The following is a 19,252-nucleotide window of genomic DNA, read 5'->3' on the forward strand; positions in this document are numbered from 1 at the left end:
AGTGATATCCACTTTGCGTGTGTTTATCTGGAACTGTTAAAAGTTGAAACTATTTTTATTTTTATCTATTTATTTACTAGTTCTTACTTCAGCCAGAAAATAAACCTGTCGACATTTTCCACAAATTATACAATTTTTAAAAGCATTTATATATCCAGCTCTGTCCTGTCCATTATTAGTTTTAATTATAATTGTTAAGCTTTAAAACTGTAATTATTGTTTATACACCGCTGTGTATAAACACATCGCCGTTTTTGACATTTTTAGGCAGGCATCAAGTCTGCCACCTAACCCCGGTGAGAACGGCCCAACGGGGAGGCGGCCTCCCTAACCCCGCCTCCTCCATAAACCAGGAAGATAACCTCACCGAAACCCGTCTTGGTAACGTCAAAACGTCGCTGTGTGCCGGAGAAAAGCAGTAGCAGCAGACAGACTTACAGCTGCGTTACATCGGCAGGAAGATAAACAGCAGATTTCTAGATTCAACACCAGCTGCGTTCCTTTTAACCGAACATAGCAGCCTTTTTAGCTCTGTTAGTTAGCTTGTTTGCTAACTTTAATAGAGACTCTTGGAGAGCTTGCGCAAGACGCCTTAGCGAATCATCTCGACCTCCGTTAACATCTCACCATGGGATCCAGAGCGTCCAGATTACTCAGAGAAGAGGAAATTGAAGAAATTAAGAAGGAAACTGGCTGTAAGTTGAGCTAAGAGTTTAGAGTTTAGTCCTTGTGTGAAGACAAAACCTCTTGGACATTAGCTAGTTGATTGCTGTACTCTCATATTGAGATGCCTTTGGCTGAATGCTTTTTCTGATTGAGGCTGTACTCATTAACTCTCTATATTTTGCTAGTTTAATCTGTTGCATTATATCGGTGAGGGGTTATTGTGGATTCAGTTGTGTATCAGCTATCTTTGGCTCATCTGATAGTCAAAATCTTTGTCGCCGCAGTTTCCCACAGTCAGATCACTCGCCTGTACAGCCGTTTCACCAGCCTGGATAAAGGGGAAAACGGCACCCTCAGGTGAGCAAAAACATAAACAGGAGCCACAAGCTGCACCTCATTTGTTTTGTTCCTTTACCAGCCCACACTACAAGGACACCGTTATAGAGGTCACCTAAGCAGTTAAGTTTTCTGGTTGACTTGAGAATGAACACACCTCCAAGGGTATTTAAATTGAGAAAATCTTACAGTGTGTATATATATATATATTTTTTTTGTTTTACCAAATTTGCCTCTCTGAATGTGGTATTTATATTAATAAATTAGGTCTAAGACAAAGTGTTGTGCTGAGATAAAGGTGGGCAATGTGAGATCTGTCTCATTTCAGTGATGAAATCATGTAATGAATCTTTCTCCTGTCACTGACTATTCATCTGGTTCAGATTCTGTCTTAACTGATAGGTGAAGAGACTGGTAATCATTAAGCAGCTAAAATTTAAATTTGATGGCCCTTTGGTTATTTGAAAATGATTCCTTGAAGGGGAAAGGACAGTCAGTTTCTCAAGGGCAGACGGAACCCCCCCCCCCCCCCCCCCCCCAATACACACACACACACACAACTCTGTTTGGTTTCATTCAACTTGGATATATGAAAGATGTTGTGTTTACAGATAATAAGTTCCTGGCTATACTTTTTTTTTTTTTTTCCTTGCTCAAGTGCTTCCAGTCACAGTAGAAGTCACGTTTGTTCAGTGTGACTTCCTTATCGTTTCATTAGTTTTCACAACAGTGAGATTTCACAGATTTGTTTCTAGTCCAACCAACTGGAGTAAGAAAATTTTTCAGTGTGTAACAAATCTGAACAATGATTTTAACAAATTTTTTTTTTGTTCTAATAAACAAATGATGATTTATGTCATATATCACTCATCACATGACCTCATAAGTTTTGCTATGTGTCATGTCTTAGTAAAGCTCATCAACTCTCAGTATAAGACTGGTGAATTGTTAGGTAAAAATGAACAGTTAAAACATACTGAGTTTAGAATTTAACTTTGATCACGTCTCCTTATTTTTACAGTCGAGAAGATTTCCAGAGAATCCCCGAGTTGGCCATCAACCCTCTGGGAGATAGAATCATCAATGCATTCTTTCCTGAGGGGTGAGTAGTCTGTGTTATTGCTCTGCAGTAGTTTGGATAGCTTGTTTTTGCACTACTATAAAATTGAGTCACCAGCACCATCGCCACAAAGCTGGACCAGGCTTTCAGTTGTGGTTTCCTGACTGCAGGCTGGAGAAGCTCAGTCCTTACTGCCAAGTCTGCGTGGAAGTAAATCAAATGGGGTTTTGAGTTGTATACTTGACAGTTATTTGGATGTTTTCATCACTGTGGGAGGGAAAAAAAACCCAAACAGATGTCTTTAGATATATCATTAAAATTCTAAAAGGTCACATGTGTAGGCGTTGTAATTGCAGCTCTGTGTTTTAATGGTTTCAGACGGATTCTGGCTTCTCTGGTTTTGGCCTGTTTGTTTTAAACAACTTTATGTAGAAACCATTCCAATCTGCATGTTGGTGTTAGGTTACTAGCTCATTGTGGTGTCCACAATACGCATTTGAGCACAAAGGTAATCTGACTGAACTTTCCAGAGAGTTATAGTAGATATTTCGTGCTTGTGATTTTTAGAGAGGACCAGGTAAATTTCCGGGGTTTCATGCGGACCCTGGCTCACTTCAGACCAATCGAAGACAATGAGAAGAACAAGAACCCCTCAGCTACAGAGCCCCTGAACAGCAGGACAAACAAGCTGCTTTGTGAGTGTTGGGGTGTAACTGGTATCATCTTGGCGTCGGTTTAAGAGTATGTGACTTACCTGTTTCTTTCTATTCAGTTGCTTTCCGTCTGTATGACCTGGACAGAGATGACAAGATCTCCCGAGATGAGCTCCTGCAGGTGAGTGGATTGACTTGGAGTCATCATGTAGTTTGTGGTTCACACAGTATGTCACACAGTGAATAATTAGTGTGTTTAAACATTACAGAGTCTTTTGGCAACTGTGGGGCTTACAAGAAAAATTAATATCTCTAATTCTACACCCATTTATCAGAAGTTCAGTCAGCCCTGTGTTGTCATTCTTTAGTTGAGACGTCATGTATCATTTTTCCGAGGTCAAATTGTAATTTCCCAAATAAAAACATCAGCATACAGGTTAAATTTTACATGCATGGGATTGTCGTCTGTTAATATAGCAAAAACTGTAACATTTATAAGAAACCTCTATGTCATATTAACTTACTTTTCTGTATAATTTCACTAGAATACATCAGAACAGAAGGATGTCAAACTTCCCTCTCTTCTCTATTCTTGTTGCAGTTCACACACAAGTTTTAAGTTGATTTTTTTTGTTTTTCTCTCGGTGAAAGATAATTTGTGACTTCCACTTAGGCTAAATCTGATCTAAATGAGGTGATGAATGCAATCAATTTTAACCACAATTCCATAAATTCATCCTGCTGTAAATGTGAGCAAATGACTCCTTCCTTTACGTAGATTTCATAAATGATTTTGAGCCAGCCTTCAGAGTGTAACCACATCTTTATTTCGCTTTTGCTTTCCATGTATTTTTATTTGTATTTGTCTTCTTTAGCTTGAATGTTCTGTGCTCAAATGTTCCCAGATAGATACTCAGAACGCAATTAATGGTAATGATTAGCTACTGTTAGTCCGTATAACCTCCAGCACTTTGTTCCTACTCTTTGGTGTCTTTTATGGTAGGAGTAATAAAATAAAAGTCAACATTTTTCTAATCGGATCCACTCCAAGTACGTGAAACAGTATTTGGGTTGAGATTTGTGTCATTTTAATCCCAGTCCCCTGTAGATAGAACTATTTTGACTTCAAATTCTCATATGTCTTTAATATGGTGGCTGTTTGCATCCGAGGCCTCTTGGAAGCCCTCATAAAGTCTGGATATGATTTCATACCTACCTTCTTGCTTGTACATTACAGAATGTAAGACCTTTTCAGTTGCTACTTTTCCTTTCGGTGAATATCAGTTATTATTTCTGTAAATTTATATCTACAGACTGTATGTTTGACAAATGAACAAGTGCTATTGCACCACATTTGTTTTAAAGTGTTTTACAGAGAGGAGGATTTCACCATCAAAGAAGACTTTGCCCTTGTGCTGATAATGATGTGATATCTCACCTTAACTACAGGCTGATCCTTCCCAGACAGTCTAATATCCTGTATTTTGGCTTCCTTTGCACTCCCTCTGTGTTATTTGTCGTCCCGCTTTAAAGCGGGTCAAGCTCAGTGACATTCTCTGACCTGTAATTGCTATAAGCTCAGGGTTAATGACTCAGCCACACCTCTTGTTTTGCGCAAAACATTTCACTGTGTCACCTGCTTTGTGTAATGCATGAACCTGTAGGGCTAAATGTACTATTTGTGCACTCGTTTTTCACTCATTATGCGTGCACCATCAGTTATTATCATGTATTTCCTAGTCAAGTGTGGCTACAAATGATCTTGTGTGATCTTGCAAAAATATACGTCACCTTGTTATTTGGTGACTCTTAAAAATAGATTTTGCTGGTTTGTTCCAGGTCTTGCGGATGATGGTTGGAGTTAACATTTCAGATGAACAACTCGGCAGCATTGCTGATAGGACCATCCAGGAGGCTGACACAAACGGAGATAGCTGCATTTCCTTCAATGAGTTTATTAAGGCAAGCTTTGTGGTCAACATACATATTTGTACTGTTATGTGGTTTCCTTTTTAAGTTAACCACTGAAGCATTGCTGCTAAACTTAAAATGACATAACAGATGCTGTTTGAAGGATTCTTTTTAATTAAAAACTGACCACTACCATGTGCAGGTATATTTTTAGCATCTGAGGCCTCAGTGGTACACAAACTAGAACCCAAGACTAACCACAGAAAAGAAGGAAATATATATATCTATCAAGCATGCATTTTGCATAGCAGAGCATGGTTTTCCAGAGGACAAAAATTTGATTGTGTATCTATGTTAGTTATTAAGAGAGGATGAGGATGAAATAATCCCAGTTAATTCAGGCCTTGGTTTTCACAGTTTGATTTGTGTGGACATTTACAAGTAAGTTAAACTGTCTCAACCTCTAACTCTTCTAAAGACTTGTTTTAGTTAATATATAATGTGCTATTTTCAGCTTATAGTGACAGTTAAAGGTGTTTTATGGGGTAGCTGGACAAAAATGTCACACTGTGTAACATTGAGATTTAAATAGTTTGTGTGGGACTGAAGTCGTAGTGGTGTAATGGGTGAACCAGCACCCAGGACAGGGGTGATGGTTAACTGAAATGGCAGGAGAGCTTTGACTTGTTTTTGGGATTGATTTAAAACAGATGTTCTTTTAAGGCCCAGCCGCAAATGTAAACTTTAGAGCAGCACATTTTTCTGTAGTATAAACTTTTCTTGTTTTTGTTTGTTTATTCGCAGGTCTTGGAAAAGGTGGATGTGGAACAGAAGATGAGCATCCGGTTCCTGCACTAAAGTTTCATTATTGTTATCATTTTTTTTTTTTTTGTAATTCTATTTAGAGTAGCGCTTGAACATGTCCGTTGATTTCAAGACACAATCTCATCCGGCTGCTCAACGAGCTGCTGTGGCCCACGCTATGGGTTCAGTCCTTCAGGCCAAGCATTGGGTGGATACCATAATAAATCTTGAGTTTCGGCCTTTGCACTGCTCTGTAAACAAAGGGAAACGTTGCGTGCCTTGGGTTGTTTTATGCAATGTCACTATGTATTTTTTTTCCCCAGTAATGATACATTCTTTATTAGGAAACTTTTTAGAGGATCGTAGTTATTACCACTTCTGTTCATTTTTCACATGAACATTTAAATATTTATAGCGTGGCAGATTAACTTTTTGCTATCGCAGTAGGTAAGTTTATAAGTTTATTTATGCTGCTCCACTGATATTTAGCCCATGCTGCATCTTTGTCCATATAAATATGCAAAGATTCAAAATTGTGTGATTCCACTTCAAAATGTCAGTGTTTTAATGCCATCTGTTATGAATTGTTTCCTTTGAGCGAGCCAGACCAGCCAATCCGAGTTTGTCTCTTGAAGCAAAATCGGACTGACCTGTTCCTCAGGTTCTTGTGTAATTCACTGAAGTGTCTGGTTCCCCTTTGTAAGTTATTAGCTAAACAGTAACCCATGGCCATGTTTGTGTACGGTTTCATATAATTAACAGAGCTGCTGCCAGTAGAATCTAAAGCTACTTTTAGCTGCTCCCGTATTTACAGTGGGTAGGACCACATGTTTGATGTTGGCAGTTTTTAAGCCGGATGCCCTTCACGACTGGGATCAAACCCTGGAATCTCATTTGTTAGATGAATGTGTAAACCACTACACCGTGGATCAACTGCTACCTGTAGACTCAAATTATGGGCCTGTTGGAGCCACTGGAGTGCCTCACTCAATTAGAGGTGAGAACGGTGGCATGGAGATTTCAAAAATGCTGGTGTCTCATCAGTATGTGAGACTTTCACAGCAGGTTTTTTGATATCCTCAAAAAGTATCTGCCACCTGGACCAGCCCTCAAAGGCTTTAAGACTTAAAGAAGGCCTTGCTATAAGTACTGTTTTGGAAATTGGGCTGTGGGATCAGCTAGTCTGTAGACTTAGAGCAGGCAAAGATAACATACTGTGCTTTTACTCATTTGATCAGTTTCCCTGCAGCTAAGGAAAAATGCTGATTTCTCCTCTGCTCTGTATTTCTTAGAATGTCTTTCCTCACTGACCAGCGCCTGATGCATTGGGCTTATTATTTTTTTTGGGACATGTCACTGTGCATGACCCCTTTTAAATCTTTAATGTGAGTCTGTGAAGTCATTACTAGAGCACCCTCCAGTGCAGGAAACACAGCTCAACCATTTTATCAATCATTCTGTGATCATCAGTCAGATGTGAATCACGTTATGTGATGTTGGTCGAGGTATTATCAAAGTGATTCAGGAATTTGATTTGAATAAAAATAAGTGCCATGCTTCTTTGTCTCATTTATTGGGATGTTCTTATGACACTTTTTTGTGCTACTCACAGTTTACATCCAGCTTGGCAATTTTATTTATTTATTCTTTAGGAATTAAAAAATTGTAGAGTGTGATAAAATTAGAATATAACAGACTACAACTTCATATGTTAATGTTGATTTCTTGGATTAAATATTTGGCTGATAACAATGACAACAGTGACAAATAATATACTGTAGATATACTTACTATATTTATAGGGATATAAAGTGGACCTATCATGGTTTTCCTTCTTTTTCTGTGTGACATACTGTTAGAACTGTGGATACTAACCATATCCAGATTTCCACATGATGAGGTCAGTGTGTACAAAGTGATCCCATGTTAACAAACTCTTAGACTTTGGACTGCTTACGCTTGGTATTCTTAATACGGTCATCTCAGCAACCGTGGGCACAGATCTCCCATTTAGAAGAAAATTGTATTATCTGTGGAACCTCAAAGGGAGAGGAGTTAAAGCAGCCAGTTATAAGTGGATGGCCCAGAAATATCAAAAATCTTCCATAAAAATCTATGGGAGGATTCTGGAAATGTTAAAGGTGACATTTATCAGATCACTGCCCCCACAAAGCTAATCAACAGTTGACACAGGAAACAGATCATCATGTTACACTGATGCAGGCACACAGCAGATATTCATAAATAATAATCACCTGCTGAGTTTTAGACTTGCTATAGTGCACTAAGGCCCTGAATAGGAGAGACAGTGATTATGTGGAAATTTGAATCATCTCAATCAAAACATAATAACACGCTTTATTATTGTTTTCTGCTAATAATAAAGCTCTGGATGGTGGTCTTTGAAAATTGTAATTTGTAAAAGCACTGTACCTTTACATTTAGCACAAGGCCGCCATTTCTCTTGTCTGGCTGGTGGGAAGCAGCTATGGTTTAAACAACACTCAACCCTGTTACCAATGCCCTAGAACCTGAAAAATCACCTTAATAGAGAATTTTCACTCATTCAAGCAACTTTTGACATCCTTGCCCAAGTTTTTAATAGTCACATGTTTTCCCTCAGTAATTTCTGTATTTATTTTCAAATATATGCTTAAATACACTATCAATATAATGAATACATTTATCATAAAGGCAACAGATTAAACCCTTTTGTGAGCTAATAAAAATATTTTTGCTTACTTTTATTGAAAATGATATGGTGACATGGTTACATTTTAAGAAATTTTACTTAACAGTATTTTATATGTTTTTAACGTGTTTTTATAAAGTTGATTTCAGTATGCACGGTAACAAGGTTGCAATAAGTGCTAATATTGGTGTTTTCTCAAAAACAGAAGCAAGTTGTGGAGTGTAATGCACTGTGGGAGTCAAGGACAAGTGTATTTATGTAAATAAAGGAAGGAAACTTTACCTTGTCTTATTTTGGAATTATGGGTAATATTGTCGCATTGGTTAGCGTGACACTCTAGTCAGAAGGAACACCACAAGCAGTGCATGATTACTGTTCTAGTAAAAGTGGTTTAACAATCGTAAAAAACAACAACAAAAAACATGTATAAACAAAATGAACCGTGGATTTGTAACTATTTTAGATGTTAGATATGACATGTGGCATTCAAGGAGTTTAAAAAATCGTAAATATTGGCAAATACAATAAACACTGGTAGTCATTAACGGAGTCAACGGCGATAGCAATAAAATAAATAAGAAATATACTGAGATTTATTATTTTTGAATTCAGATATGGTTTTAATGTAATACGCAGTTTCCTTTTTAAACGTTGTGAAAAACTAGAGTAAATAAATTTGTGAGTTTGGTACTTTCCGAAGATTAACCGCATATCCCTTTTTCTGTGTTAATTATTTGTTATATTAAATAGGTTTGAATTTTAGTATTTTGTCTTTGGGGCAAATGTAATTCACACAACCAACATATTTTTTTATTATTATTGTTTGTATGGATTATTTTCAAGTTTTTTGGGTGACCCAGTTAGCGGCAGTGAAGCGTTCCATGTTCAGGACACAAGAAGAACAACTTCCGGGGCGGGTTTAATGTTGATTGACAGCCATCCAGCGCAATCCTTTTCCCGTTAGCTCGTAGTAGCGGAGCGAAAATGGCGTAGAGCGGAGGTGTTCAGGAGAACAGGACGACAGGACCTTCTTCTCTCCTCGTTTGTGGTAACCGGGGAAAGAAGAGGGTCCAGAACTTTATTTCTTCGCCGCTGCGGTTTCTCTTAGTAAGATAAATCAGACAGTCGTTCGTTTGGGAGTCCTAAATGTGTCCTGGTAGCGGAAGAAACCCCCTCTCCTCCCCACGGCTTTTGTTTACCATTGTGTGCAACTGCAGCTCAGACCACAGAGGAAATATCTCTGCATCCTTTCGGTCTAACTCGCATCAAGGTCAGTGCTTCGGTCAGCTTTTACTTAAACCTCTGTCTTCACTTTTTGAAAACTGATGACAATTGCATGCCAGCGGACTTCTACGTTGTGTTATTTGAGTTATTTTAAGGAGTCGTCTGTACATTAACCGAAAGTCACACCATCGAAAATTGTTTGTCTGCATTAAATGACACTGTGTCCATTAAGCACCATAAGATTCTACTGTAATCTCTGTTTAAAGCTGAAATGATTCGTAATCGAATAAATTAACTTAAGGAGCAGAATCGATTGCAGCATTATATAATGCATTCATTATGCAGTACTGTGTAAAACTCTTGAGCCACCCTTCATTTCTATGAATTTTTTTTCCACGGAGTCAACCTAAATTATTATTATTTTTCAAAGTGGCTTCAGGCTTTCTCTCCCTCCTTGTTTCCCTTGTTTCCCTTGTTTGATGTTTCTTTTTTTGGGGGGGGGGGGGGTTTGACATTGGCTGCTTTTTCACTCATTTTCAATCCAGTCATGATATTTCATTTATTTGTTTAAGTGTTTAAGCCATTTAATAATCACCTCGTCATTGAAGCACAAAAAAGGCACTTAGCTCAAGGGATGACCTGTGTTCTTCTGTTTACACATAACAGACAGCTTAGAGAAAATAAAACAGATTTTTGGGACAGAACAAAACAAGGGCAGTGAACATCCAAAGAAGAGTTTTGAATTTACTTCAATATTGAATATTTACCATTTGCTGAGATAAAATATAAAGAAATCAAGAATGGCTTAAGATTTTTGTACATCACTGCATATCTAATTGTTCCAAATGCAATGAGAGAATGTGCTGAGTATAATTATGAATAATGGTCATATTTCTTCTATGAAGGTAACATGTGAATTGTTATTTTAGGAATAAACCGTCATTTAATGGAGTCATGAATCCTCTGCAAGTGATATTGCTTTGCAAATTTACCCCAGCAACACCAACATGTAACATCCGCCACCACCAAGACATTTGGAGGTAAAAGGACACTATCAAGATGACCTCATTTGGGCTTCTGGGACACTGGTGCTCTCCTTCCTGCTGGGACATTAACCACTTCTCCTCCACAGCATCCCACGGATCATCAGTGAACACCATCTGTTGAAATTTTGGGCGGTCGGACTTGCATGATGCACACTGCTTATGCCTACATGTAGCCTAGTATTATTTTGTCTGCCTGAAAGTCCTTTAGAAATACGCGTGACATCCTCGTCAGGCTGCATGTAAACATAGTCTCTACTTCCCAAATAGTAAGAAAGGAAAAAAATTACTTCACCACAGTTACAAAAAACAGTTTGATAAAGAACAAAGTAACTGCTCCCAATTTTCTGGGAAACATAGCAAAAGACCCAAGATACTGTAGCAAAGATCAAGGCCTGTGATTTTCATTAGACTCATTGGGTGTGTTAATGTTTTGTTTTTTGCTCTACCTCATTGCCATGGGAAGTCCAACAGCATGGACGAGGAGAGTGGTGAATTAGCTAAAAGGCTGTCAAGTGCCACAGAAAGTTGTATAATGTTGGATGATTAGTTTTGTTTCTGGGGGTCAAAAAGTGAGGTTGTAAATGGGAGAAGACTGAGCAGCACACAAGCACACGATGCACACTTTCACTCATTTTGGGTAAAACAAAAACAAAAAACCACTGAACCACTCAAACTGTGGTCTCCTATGCATCTGTTTTGCATTGTATTGTGCTCTCCTTTGTCAGGTCGGCAGGTGTTTCTTTACAAATAGCACATAGAGATAAAATTGGGAAGTTTTCCTTTTAATGTTGAGTCCTTTACGTAGAAATCTGGCAACTTGTATTATTTCAGATTTGTCTCCTGAAGCATTCTGATTCAGTTTTCCTTCATCTGGTCTCTTTCAATTTAAATTTTCAATTTAACATGTTTTTATTTAGTTTTTTCCCATGTAAATTGCTGGGAGGTTTTTTCCCCCCCTCCTGCATGTAGGGCGTGTATAATGGGACATTCAGGTTGAGATAGATTTTCAGTTTTGATTTCTTTTAAGGAATTGTGAGAAGATGCAATCAGATTTTCTTTATCAAACATGCTTTATCTCATCCAAAAACCTGGTCTCATTTTTCTTTTTCTTTATTTTTTTATTTTAACAGAAGTAAAATGCAGTCACTTGAGGAAGAAAATGACAGTTTCCCACTGAATTACCCAGGTAATTATCTCAGATTTCAGAGATTAGTGAAATTACTCCTAGAAGAAGCTTTACATTTAATTTAGAGATCCACCCAATGGAATCAAACAAAGTCCTGCTTGTTTATTTTAATCTAGTGTAGCTTTTTCTTTAGGTAGATAGCTCATCTTGGTCTGTCGGACATTATGGTGTTTCTTTAGGATCAGCCGAACAAAAAAATTCTTCGCAGCTCAGTTGATGTTCATGCATCTAAACTGCATTCAGGTATGTATTTGAAAGCATAAACAAGTGGCAAAGAGTAGGCTGGTCAGAGCTTCTCATGATAATGGTAACGTAATCTAATGAAATGCATAATTGTTCCTCAAGTGAATGCATGCTGCTTCTGTGCATTTTCTTTCTTTTGTTCACGTTTGTGATTTTTCAAAGGGAAAAAAATCACATTTTACTGGGATTTGTGCAATATTTTATCCTAACTGTCATGTTGTTGACCAAACTGTATATTGTATAAACAAGTGACAAGTTGTTTGAAAGCAACAAAATCACCAATGTCTTCCATTAAGATATGTATAGACTCATGTGCATTAGCTTATTTAGCGGGACTGTGGTGCCAACATTATAGTAGCCGTGCATGACCAGTAGTGATGCTTGCTTCATGAGGAATAGTGAAATCGATTTCTAGGCTAAGCTGGAGCGCCAAACTTTGGAAACTATTTCAGCGAAGTTAAAGGGTGGTAGACTTAGGTACATTTAAATACACTGCATAGAGACACAGCTTTACTCTAAACTCTACTGCAAAATCTCATTTTCATCACATGGCTAGTTTGTGCAATCGAAATACAACTAATGTAAGGCACAATCAGGGTAAGTTAAGTATTTAAACAAGTCATTTACTATAGCATATATGCTTAAAATAAGTAACTTCTTTTATTTATGCACTATAAAGCATTAAAAGAATTAGTTAATATGCAAAAGCCAAAAATCTCTCAAGTCTCACGTGTGATGGTGACGAAGAAATGTTCTATTGGGAATGAGATTAAATTTAATCCTAGATTTGGATCTGATTGGTAAGGATCTGAAATTGACTTTTAGTCCTAGAATAATGATCTCTCAATGACATCACATTGTACATATTACCTCATAGTTTTGGGATTCAGAGCGTTATATTTAATTCCATAAAATTGTATTTGATTAGAGTTTTAGAAGCAATAACCTACAATAATGCATGAGTTTAGTGCCCGGGTGAAAGTGTTTTAAAGGTTTCTGTAGCATCACATGGAAAGGGTTATATTCACCCGTTTTTATTTTATTTATTTTTTGCTCATGCAGTCGATTACACTTCTTTCATTGGGGAGTTATGGATTTATCACTGAAAGCTTAGGATATTTTCTGCAGAACAAAGTGTATTCTAGAACAGCTGTAGCGTCATGTTATTACATCAGTACACGAGAGATGCTTTAAACTTCAATCGTAGCATTTTTACATCCATTCAAAGCCCACTTCTTATTTAGAAATAAATATTGAAGTAATTCTGTAACTGTAAAGGCCTCACTGAGTGAACTTGACACTTGTTTGAAAAGCACTTTCTCTATGTACTGACTTGCACCGTCATCATCTCCACCCTGTCTTGGATACTTTGTTCTAACAACCCTGTAATGCTCTTTCTTGGAATTTGTAATCAAAAATTTATAAGCAAGTAGACATCTAGCAACATTAATATATGGGTTTGAAAAATATGCATGTCTTAGCAGAATAATGAATGATTTGTATTGCATGCAATAATCCAACTTTGTAATGTGAATGAGTGTAATTAGGAAACTGAAATGTTCATTTTGGATGTTCTGTCAGGACTTGTTTGACACAACGGCTTTACAGACTACCTGCTAGTTTGATACAGTAAAGAACAGAGTAGTTCTCCATTGTGTCAAATATGACCTGACAGTGTAGCCACAGTGCAGCTGAAAAACAAATCAACCTTTGTTCCCATTAAAGAAAAAAAAAAAAAAAAATATCAAGAGCTTAGGTAAGATTAACGACATCAATTTGTTGATCAACTTTTCCCACAGAGGACGTGGACTGTGTAGAAACTATGCACTCCAGAGGGAGGAAATGGGCATGCTTGTTATGTGTGAGCCTCTTGTCTGGTTTTGTATTAACTTTAAAAAGAAAAAAGAATCTGTATCAGAAGTTAAGCAATAAAACGCAGCATGGTGCCAATTAAATTTTTGGGTGTCGACTACAGTTTGAATGCCATATAACACAAACCAACAAACCAAAAGTTTGTTGTCCTTAATACCACTCTGAGGCTGGTTACACACCAGAAAATGATTACTAAAGGAAGATTTGAACCTAATTCTAGCTTGGTTTGAAGATTGTAAGCAGGAACAAAACCACCTTTGCTCTCACTGAACTGTTGATCCTAAAATCGTGGGAACAATTAACTTTATTAACAAAATAGCATTTACAGCAAATACATGAGATATACACTCACTGGCCACTTTATTAGGTTCAACTGCTTTATAATAGAATTATCTAAGCAGTCGATCACATGGCAGCAATTCAAAGCATTGAGGGCTGTGTTTGTTGTTGAGATGATCTACTGACGTTTAAACCGAGCGTCAGAGCGGGGAGAAAAAGTAATTTACTGACACTGAATGTGACATGGTTGTTTGAATGAGTATGGCAGAAACTGCTGTCAACAATAATAATTTAGATTAGCAGTTATGCACCCATTCAGGCTATGCAAAAAAAAAACCATGTCTTAAAACATAATATGTCCAGCCTTGAAGCAGATAGAGATGATCGCAGCAGGTGCCACTCCTCTCAGTAAGAGGGGATTGTCTTATTGTCATTATGCAAGCATAAGAAAATTAAGGCAAAGCTAAGAATGGGAAACTCAGGCTACAAAAACTGAACAACAGAAAGTTACGAGAACAAGAGGATGGTAGGGTCAGAATTTGGCATAAACAATATGCAAGTATGGATCGATCTCACTTTCATAATTAAAGGTTCAGACTGGTAGTGGTGGCCTGCACAGTCACCAGATCTCAATCCAATCCAATAATCCCTTTAGAATGTGGTGAAACAGGTCATCCACAACATGGATGTGCAGTAACTGTGTGATGCTATCATCTCTAAATGGACCAATATCCCTGAGAAATGTTTCAAACATCTTGTTGAATCTGTGCCATGAAGAATTAGAGTAGATCAGAAGGCAAAAACAGTACTGGCAAGATGTACTTAATAAAGTGGCCACTGAGTGTATGCTGTCCATTACAAACAAACTACAGTAAATCAAGATTACTTTGACATTTTAATTGAACTGAACTGAGCGTGACTGAACATTGACCATATATCTCAAACGTTGGCAAGAAGTCATTATCAGCAGCAGAGAAGGGATCTGAGAAGCTGTGTCAACAACTGTTGCTATCATCTGTAACAATTGTTAATATCTGCATTCTGCCATTTTAGACAAATACCTTGTGAGGGTACCAGCAACAATGTTTTGAACCAAAGTAACAATACAGGTGGAATGACGTTTATATTTCACAACAATGCCCTGATTTAACCTACAACAATTAAGAAAATGAATAATAAAAAGTAATTTCACTTAGTAGCTGTCAACATAGACTGTATATAAAAGATGGATGTTGGCACAGTGAGGTCCAGTTCTGAAGCATTCTGGTCAGCAAGCAACACATCAGAAGGGAGGGGTGAATCTGACAGATTAACCAAGGACACTTCATGGTCACACAGTAGCAACTAGCCTATCATAAAGCATACCATTTTGTTTTGTATCCTTATAGCCTAAGCGGGGCCATAATTTACAAAATAAAACAATCATGCTGTATTCAGTAAGACATAAAAATAGTGACGGAGGCCATAAACTCAACAGGAAAGCGGCAGATCAAAGAAGCGGGAGGGTTTTTCCATCTTTACCTTAAGAATTGATTTTTTAATGAGGAGGCGCCCTCTGCTGGTTCTTCTAAAGAATGCAGGTCTGTGTCCGGTTTAAGTATTCACACTCTTGAATGCTGGAGCTGCATCCATTGTTTACATACAATCTGACATATTAGTGTTCACTGATCTTCCCTTTATTTTCCGATGGAACAAACACATTTCAGCTCTAATCCATTATTAGTGATATAATTTTCTTTACAAGCATATGGAGGCGCATAAATGCCACCATCACCAAAAACCATCTACAGTACGCAGCAGACTGAAGAACATATTTTCCCTAATCCCAGGTTGAGCTGGGTGTCCTGTGTACACTAGTTGACCATATTACTGGTAACACTTCTGTCTACCAGTCTGTTCTTAATGCGTGACATCTGTTCCAGCTGTGCTTCAAACTGTTGTCTCACCTGCAACGGAAAGCAAGTAACACATTTATTTGCTCAGCAGAGGCAATTATAATTTATTTCATTCCTAACTGGATTGCTTTATGCACTAATCTCTTCTATTGTGAAGTGAGTGTGTGCACTGATGAACCACAATAAAACCCAATGAAAAAAGTAAAATTGGTTCTCTTGCTCCGACATGATATTATTATTTCAGTGTCCCACCTCATTCATGCTTTGTCTGAGCGGCTTCTGATCAAATGTGAGTGTGGATGCCTTCACCAAGGAGCTGCTGTTGAGGATGTAACTGCAGAGAGAATTAAGCAAGTTCTTGAAGATCGAGGGATGCAAAAAATAATGGTTTCCATTAAAGAATGAAAAATATAATTACCACACACACTTATTTATAAAGTGAATAGTTAAACCTACTCATCAAGTGTACAACATATACAGGGTTTGTTTCATCTCTGACCTGAGCTCACAATATGAAGTGAACAAAGAAAGCTCATAAGCCACATGTTTATTCTACCCTCCCCAGACAAACATGTACACAAGTAGTCAATATGGTCGTGTGGTTAGTAGAAACCGGAGGGCTTACCAGTTGATGTTTGCTTTGTAGAGGAGAAAGATGGACCGAATCAGAGCCAAACGTGAGGGTGCTGAGTGAATGACTTTCCCCAGAGCACAGCGGCAGCCACGGCATTTTAAAGAGCTGTAGATGCTGGGAGTGATCAAGACATTCATTATCAACCTGTCTATACTACTAAAGTCTAAGCTGTGCTCATGACAATGCTTTGTGGTACAAAACAAATTTCCTCTACAAGGTCAATAAACGCTGCAGCTTAACCCTACTCACCAATTAGTCATTTCCCCTTTATGTTCTGACTCCATCTTGTCACTAATGACTACATCGTTGGTTACTCCTAAAGAAAATTAGGTAGAAAGACATTAGGTAGAAATATCATATTGGCATAAAACTTTTGAAAATCATCAGTGGAGTTTAAGTATAGTACCCCTGAAAAAACAGACATTAAAAGAGCATTAGGGAGCAAATGTGGTTGTTTTTGTCACTCTGGCACGAACAGCACGTCCCAGTTGATCCCACAAGTGTTCAATGGTGTTGAGGACAGGACTACAGGCAGGCTATTCCATCCCCATCCATCCATCCATCTTCATCCGCTTTGTCCGGGGCCGGGTCGCGGGGGCAGCAGCCTAAGCAAAGAGGCCCAGACCTCCCTCTCCCCAGCCACCTCCTCCAGCTTGTCCGGGGGAATACCAAGGCGTTCCCAGGCCAGCCGAGAGATATAATCTCTCCAGCGTGTCCTGGGTCTGCCCCGGGGCCTCCTCCCGGTGGGACATGTCTGGAACACCTCACCCAGGAGGCGCCCAGGGGGCATCCTTGTCAGATGCCCGAACCACCTCAGCTGGCTCCTTTCGATGTGGAGCAGCAGCTGCTCTACTCTGAGCCCCTCCCGGATGGCCGAACTTCTCACCCTATCTCTAAGGGAGAGGCCAGCCACCCTTCGGAGGAAGCTCATTTCTGCCGCTTGTATCCGCGATCTCGTTCTTTCGGTCACTACCCACAGCTCGTGGCCATAGGTGAGGGTAGGGACGTAGATCGACCGGTAAATTGAGAGCTTCGCTTTTATACTCAGCTCCCTCTTCACCACGACGGACCGGTGCAGCGTCCGTGCAGCGTCCGCATTACTGCAGCTGGAGCCCCAATCCGTCTGTCGATCTCCGGCTCCCTTCTCCCATCACTCGCGAACAAGACCCCGAGATACTATTCCATCCCCTCCACTCCCAAACAGACAGCAGAAGAAACTACACTAGAGCAAGTGCGCTGGCCCAAGTAGTACCAAAGAAGTCAACATCGCCAAAGCTTAACGATTATCAAACAGCTGCCCTCACGGCATGTGACAAAGGTACTGTAGACACTAATCTTGGCCCAGCTGAGACCACAGGCGAAATCATCTCTTGACCCTCAGCAGTTTGCACACAGAACAAATGTGGAAGCAATCACCTACATCCTGCAGGGAGCTTACTGCCATCTAGACAGTAATGGCTGCACAGTGAGGATTACCTTCTTTGATTTCGCAAGTGCATTTAACACAATTTCATCTGCTGCTACTGAGAGAGAATCTACAGGAAATGTCAGGAAACACATCCACTGACAGACAGGTCACAGCACATGAGACTGGGGAAGTACTCCGTGTGTTTGGTGATGTTCAGTTCAGGAGCTCTGCAGGGGACTCTGCAATCTCCATTGTTGTTCACCTTGCACACCTAAGACACTGAGGAGTTTAGCTCTGGGTTGTGGCACCTACAGAAATACTCTAATGAGTATGCAACGGTTTGATTTTAGAGGCAGGATGGAGAGTAGAGAGCACTAGTGGATGATTTTGTGTCATGGCCTGGGAGGATTCATCTGCTTCTGAATATGAATAAGACCAGAGGGAATGTGATCTAGTTCAGAAGGTTCCTTTTGAGGTGGTGGAGGAGTACAGGTACCTGGGTGTCCGCATCAACAATAGGCTGAACTCTGCTGGGGGAGAAGACTGAATAAAGGCTGACTCTGTAACTGGCTGTAAATTGGAAACTTTGAGGATATTGTGATGAAACTTATCCATCATTGATAATCCACCACTGTGCTGAATAGGCAGTCTCTCTAAAAGACTGATTCAGCTTTGCAGCTACAGGAAAGGCATCTATCACCAGGCATACTACCATATTGCTATTGAATAATGTATTTATCATCTCATTGATTATCTTACTCGAACATATTAGGTCATATGATGTAAACAGTCGCCATAAAAACAAGTCAAAATCCATCTACTATGAGTTTAGTTAGCACTGTAAACTGATACTGCATTTAACACAAGCCCAATGCCTCAGCGAACAAGCTTTTAGAAATGAAGTGTACTTACTTAAGCACATAAGCGAGTCCATGCTTTTCATCTCTCCACAGACGCCTGTGGAGTCCGCCAGGACGGCGTTGCACTGCTGACAGTGGAAAGTCATCTGCTGTCTGTGCACTGTTCCTGTGACCGGCAGCTTTAAGTCATCGGTGTGTTTAATTAAAAAGCTGTCGTTAAATTCCATGCTTCACGGTGCCTAGCCAGCAACTTGGCCTCCTCGCGAATTTGAACAACAGAGGAAAGCACGCCCTCAGCGTAACCACGCCCTTACAAAGAAATGTGCAAGATACCAAATAACACTTTTCTACAAGTTTAACAAAAAAATTGTGACTGATTAAATTTTAATATTTTAAATGTATAAAATGTCTAATAAAAAATAAGATTTTAGAAAGAAAAAATAAGCATGGGGGATAAAAACAAAATCCCGAAAATGCACGGTT

The 19,252-nt window shown here is 38.9% G+C and overlaps 2 protein-coding genes and 1 long non-coding RNA gene across 3 annotated transcripts; 2 read left to right on the plus strand and 1 right to left on the minus strand.

Moving 5' to 3' along the window:
- Positions 1–333: 333 nt before the first annotated feature.
- LOC146646565 (calcineurin B homologous protein 1) lies at positions 334–6,986 on the plus strand. Its single transcript, XM_085391761.1, has 7 exons — positions 334–695; positions 951–1,023; positions 2,024–2,104; positions 2,630–2,757; positions 2,835–2,896; positions 4,555–4,677; positions 5,431–6,986. The coding sequence occupies exons 1-7, from the start codon at positions 629–631 to the stop codon at positions 5,482–5,484; spliced, it is 588 nt and encodes a 195-aa protein (XP_085247887.1). The 5' UTR covers positions 334–628; the 3' UTR covers positions 5,485–6,986.
- Positions 6,987–9,061: 2,075 nt separating this feature from the next.
- LOC146646566 (uncharacterized) lies at positions 9,062–13,729 on the plus strand. Its single transcript, XR_014908831.1, has 2 exons — positions 9,062–9,392; positions 10,276–13,729. It is a non-coding gene; the product is annotated as an uncharacterized LOC146646566 (long non-coding RNA).
- Positions 13,730–13,981: 252 nt separating this feature from the next.
- Positions 13,982–19,201, minus strand: oip5 (opa interacting protein 5). Its single transcript, XM_085391805.1, has 5 exons — positions 18,822–19,201; positions 16,751–16,817; positions 16,493–16,615; positions 16,120–16,201; positions 13,982–15,918 (listed from the first exon to the last, which is right to left on the minus strand). Exons 1-5 carry the CDS (start codon positions 18,994–18,996, stop codon positions 15,826–15,828), a joined length of 540 nt encoding a protein of 179 aa, XP_085247931.1. The 5' UTR covers positions 18,997–19,201; the 3' UTR covers positions 13,982–15,825.
- Positions 19,202–19,252: the final 51 nt, after the last annotated feature.

This window comes from Rhamphochromis longiceps, linkage group LG19 (assembly GCF_057381845.1).
Source record: "Rhamphochromis longiceps isolate RC_006_pf linkage group LG19, R_longiceps_female_GT1.1, whole genome shotgun sequence".
NCBI classification, from domain to species: domain Eukaryota; kingdom Metazoa; phylum Chordata; class Actinopteri; order Cichliformes; family Cichlidae; genus Rhamphochromis; species Rhamphochromis longiceps.

What these genes read in the sequence shown, in the direction of transcription:
- LOC146646565 (XM_085391761.1), top strand. Translation starts at nt 629, where the DNA reads ATGGGATCCAGAGCGTCCAGATTACTCAGAGAAGAGGAAATTGAAGAA. An exon ending in AATGCATTCTTTCCTGAGGG is followed by an intron (nt 2,105 to 2,629) that starts GTGAGTAGTCTG and finishes TGTGATTTTTAG; the next exon opens with AGAGGACCAGGTAAATTTCC. An exon ending in CCCGAGATGAGCTCCTGCAG is followed by an intron (nt 2,897 to 4,554) that starts GTGAGTGGATTG and finishes GGTTTGTTCCAG; the next exon opens with GTCTTGCGGATGATGGTTGG.
- oip5 (XM_085391805.1), bottom strand. Translation starts at nt 18,996, where the DNA reads ATGGAATTTAACGACAGCTTTTTAATTAAACACACCGATGACTTAAAG. An exon ending in GGACTCGCTTATGTGCTTAA is followed by an intron (nt 16,818 to 18,821) that starts GTAAGTACACTT and finishes AATTTTCTTTAG; the next exon opens with GAGTAACCAACGATGTAGTC. An exon ending in TCAGACAAAGCATGAATGAG is followed by an intron (nt 15,919 to 16,119) that starts GTGGGACACTGA and finishes TTTCCGTTGCAG; the next exon opens with GTGAGACAACAGTTTGAAGC.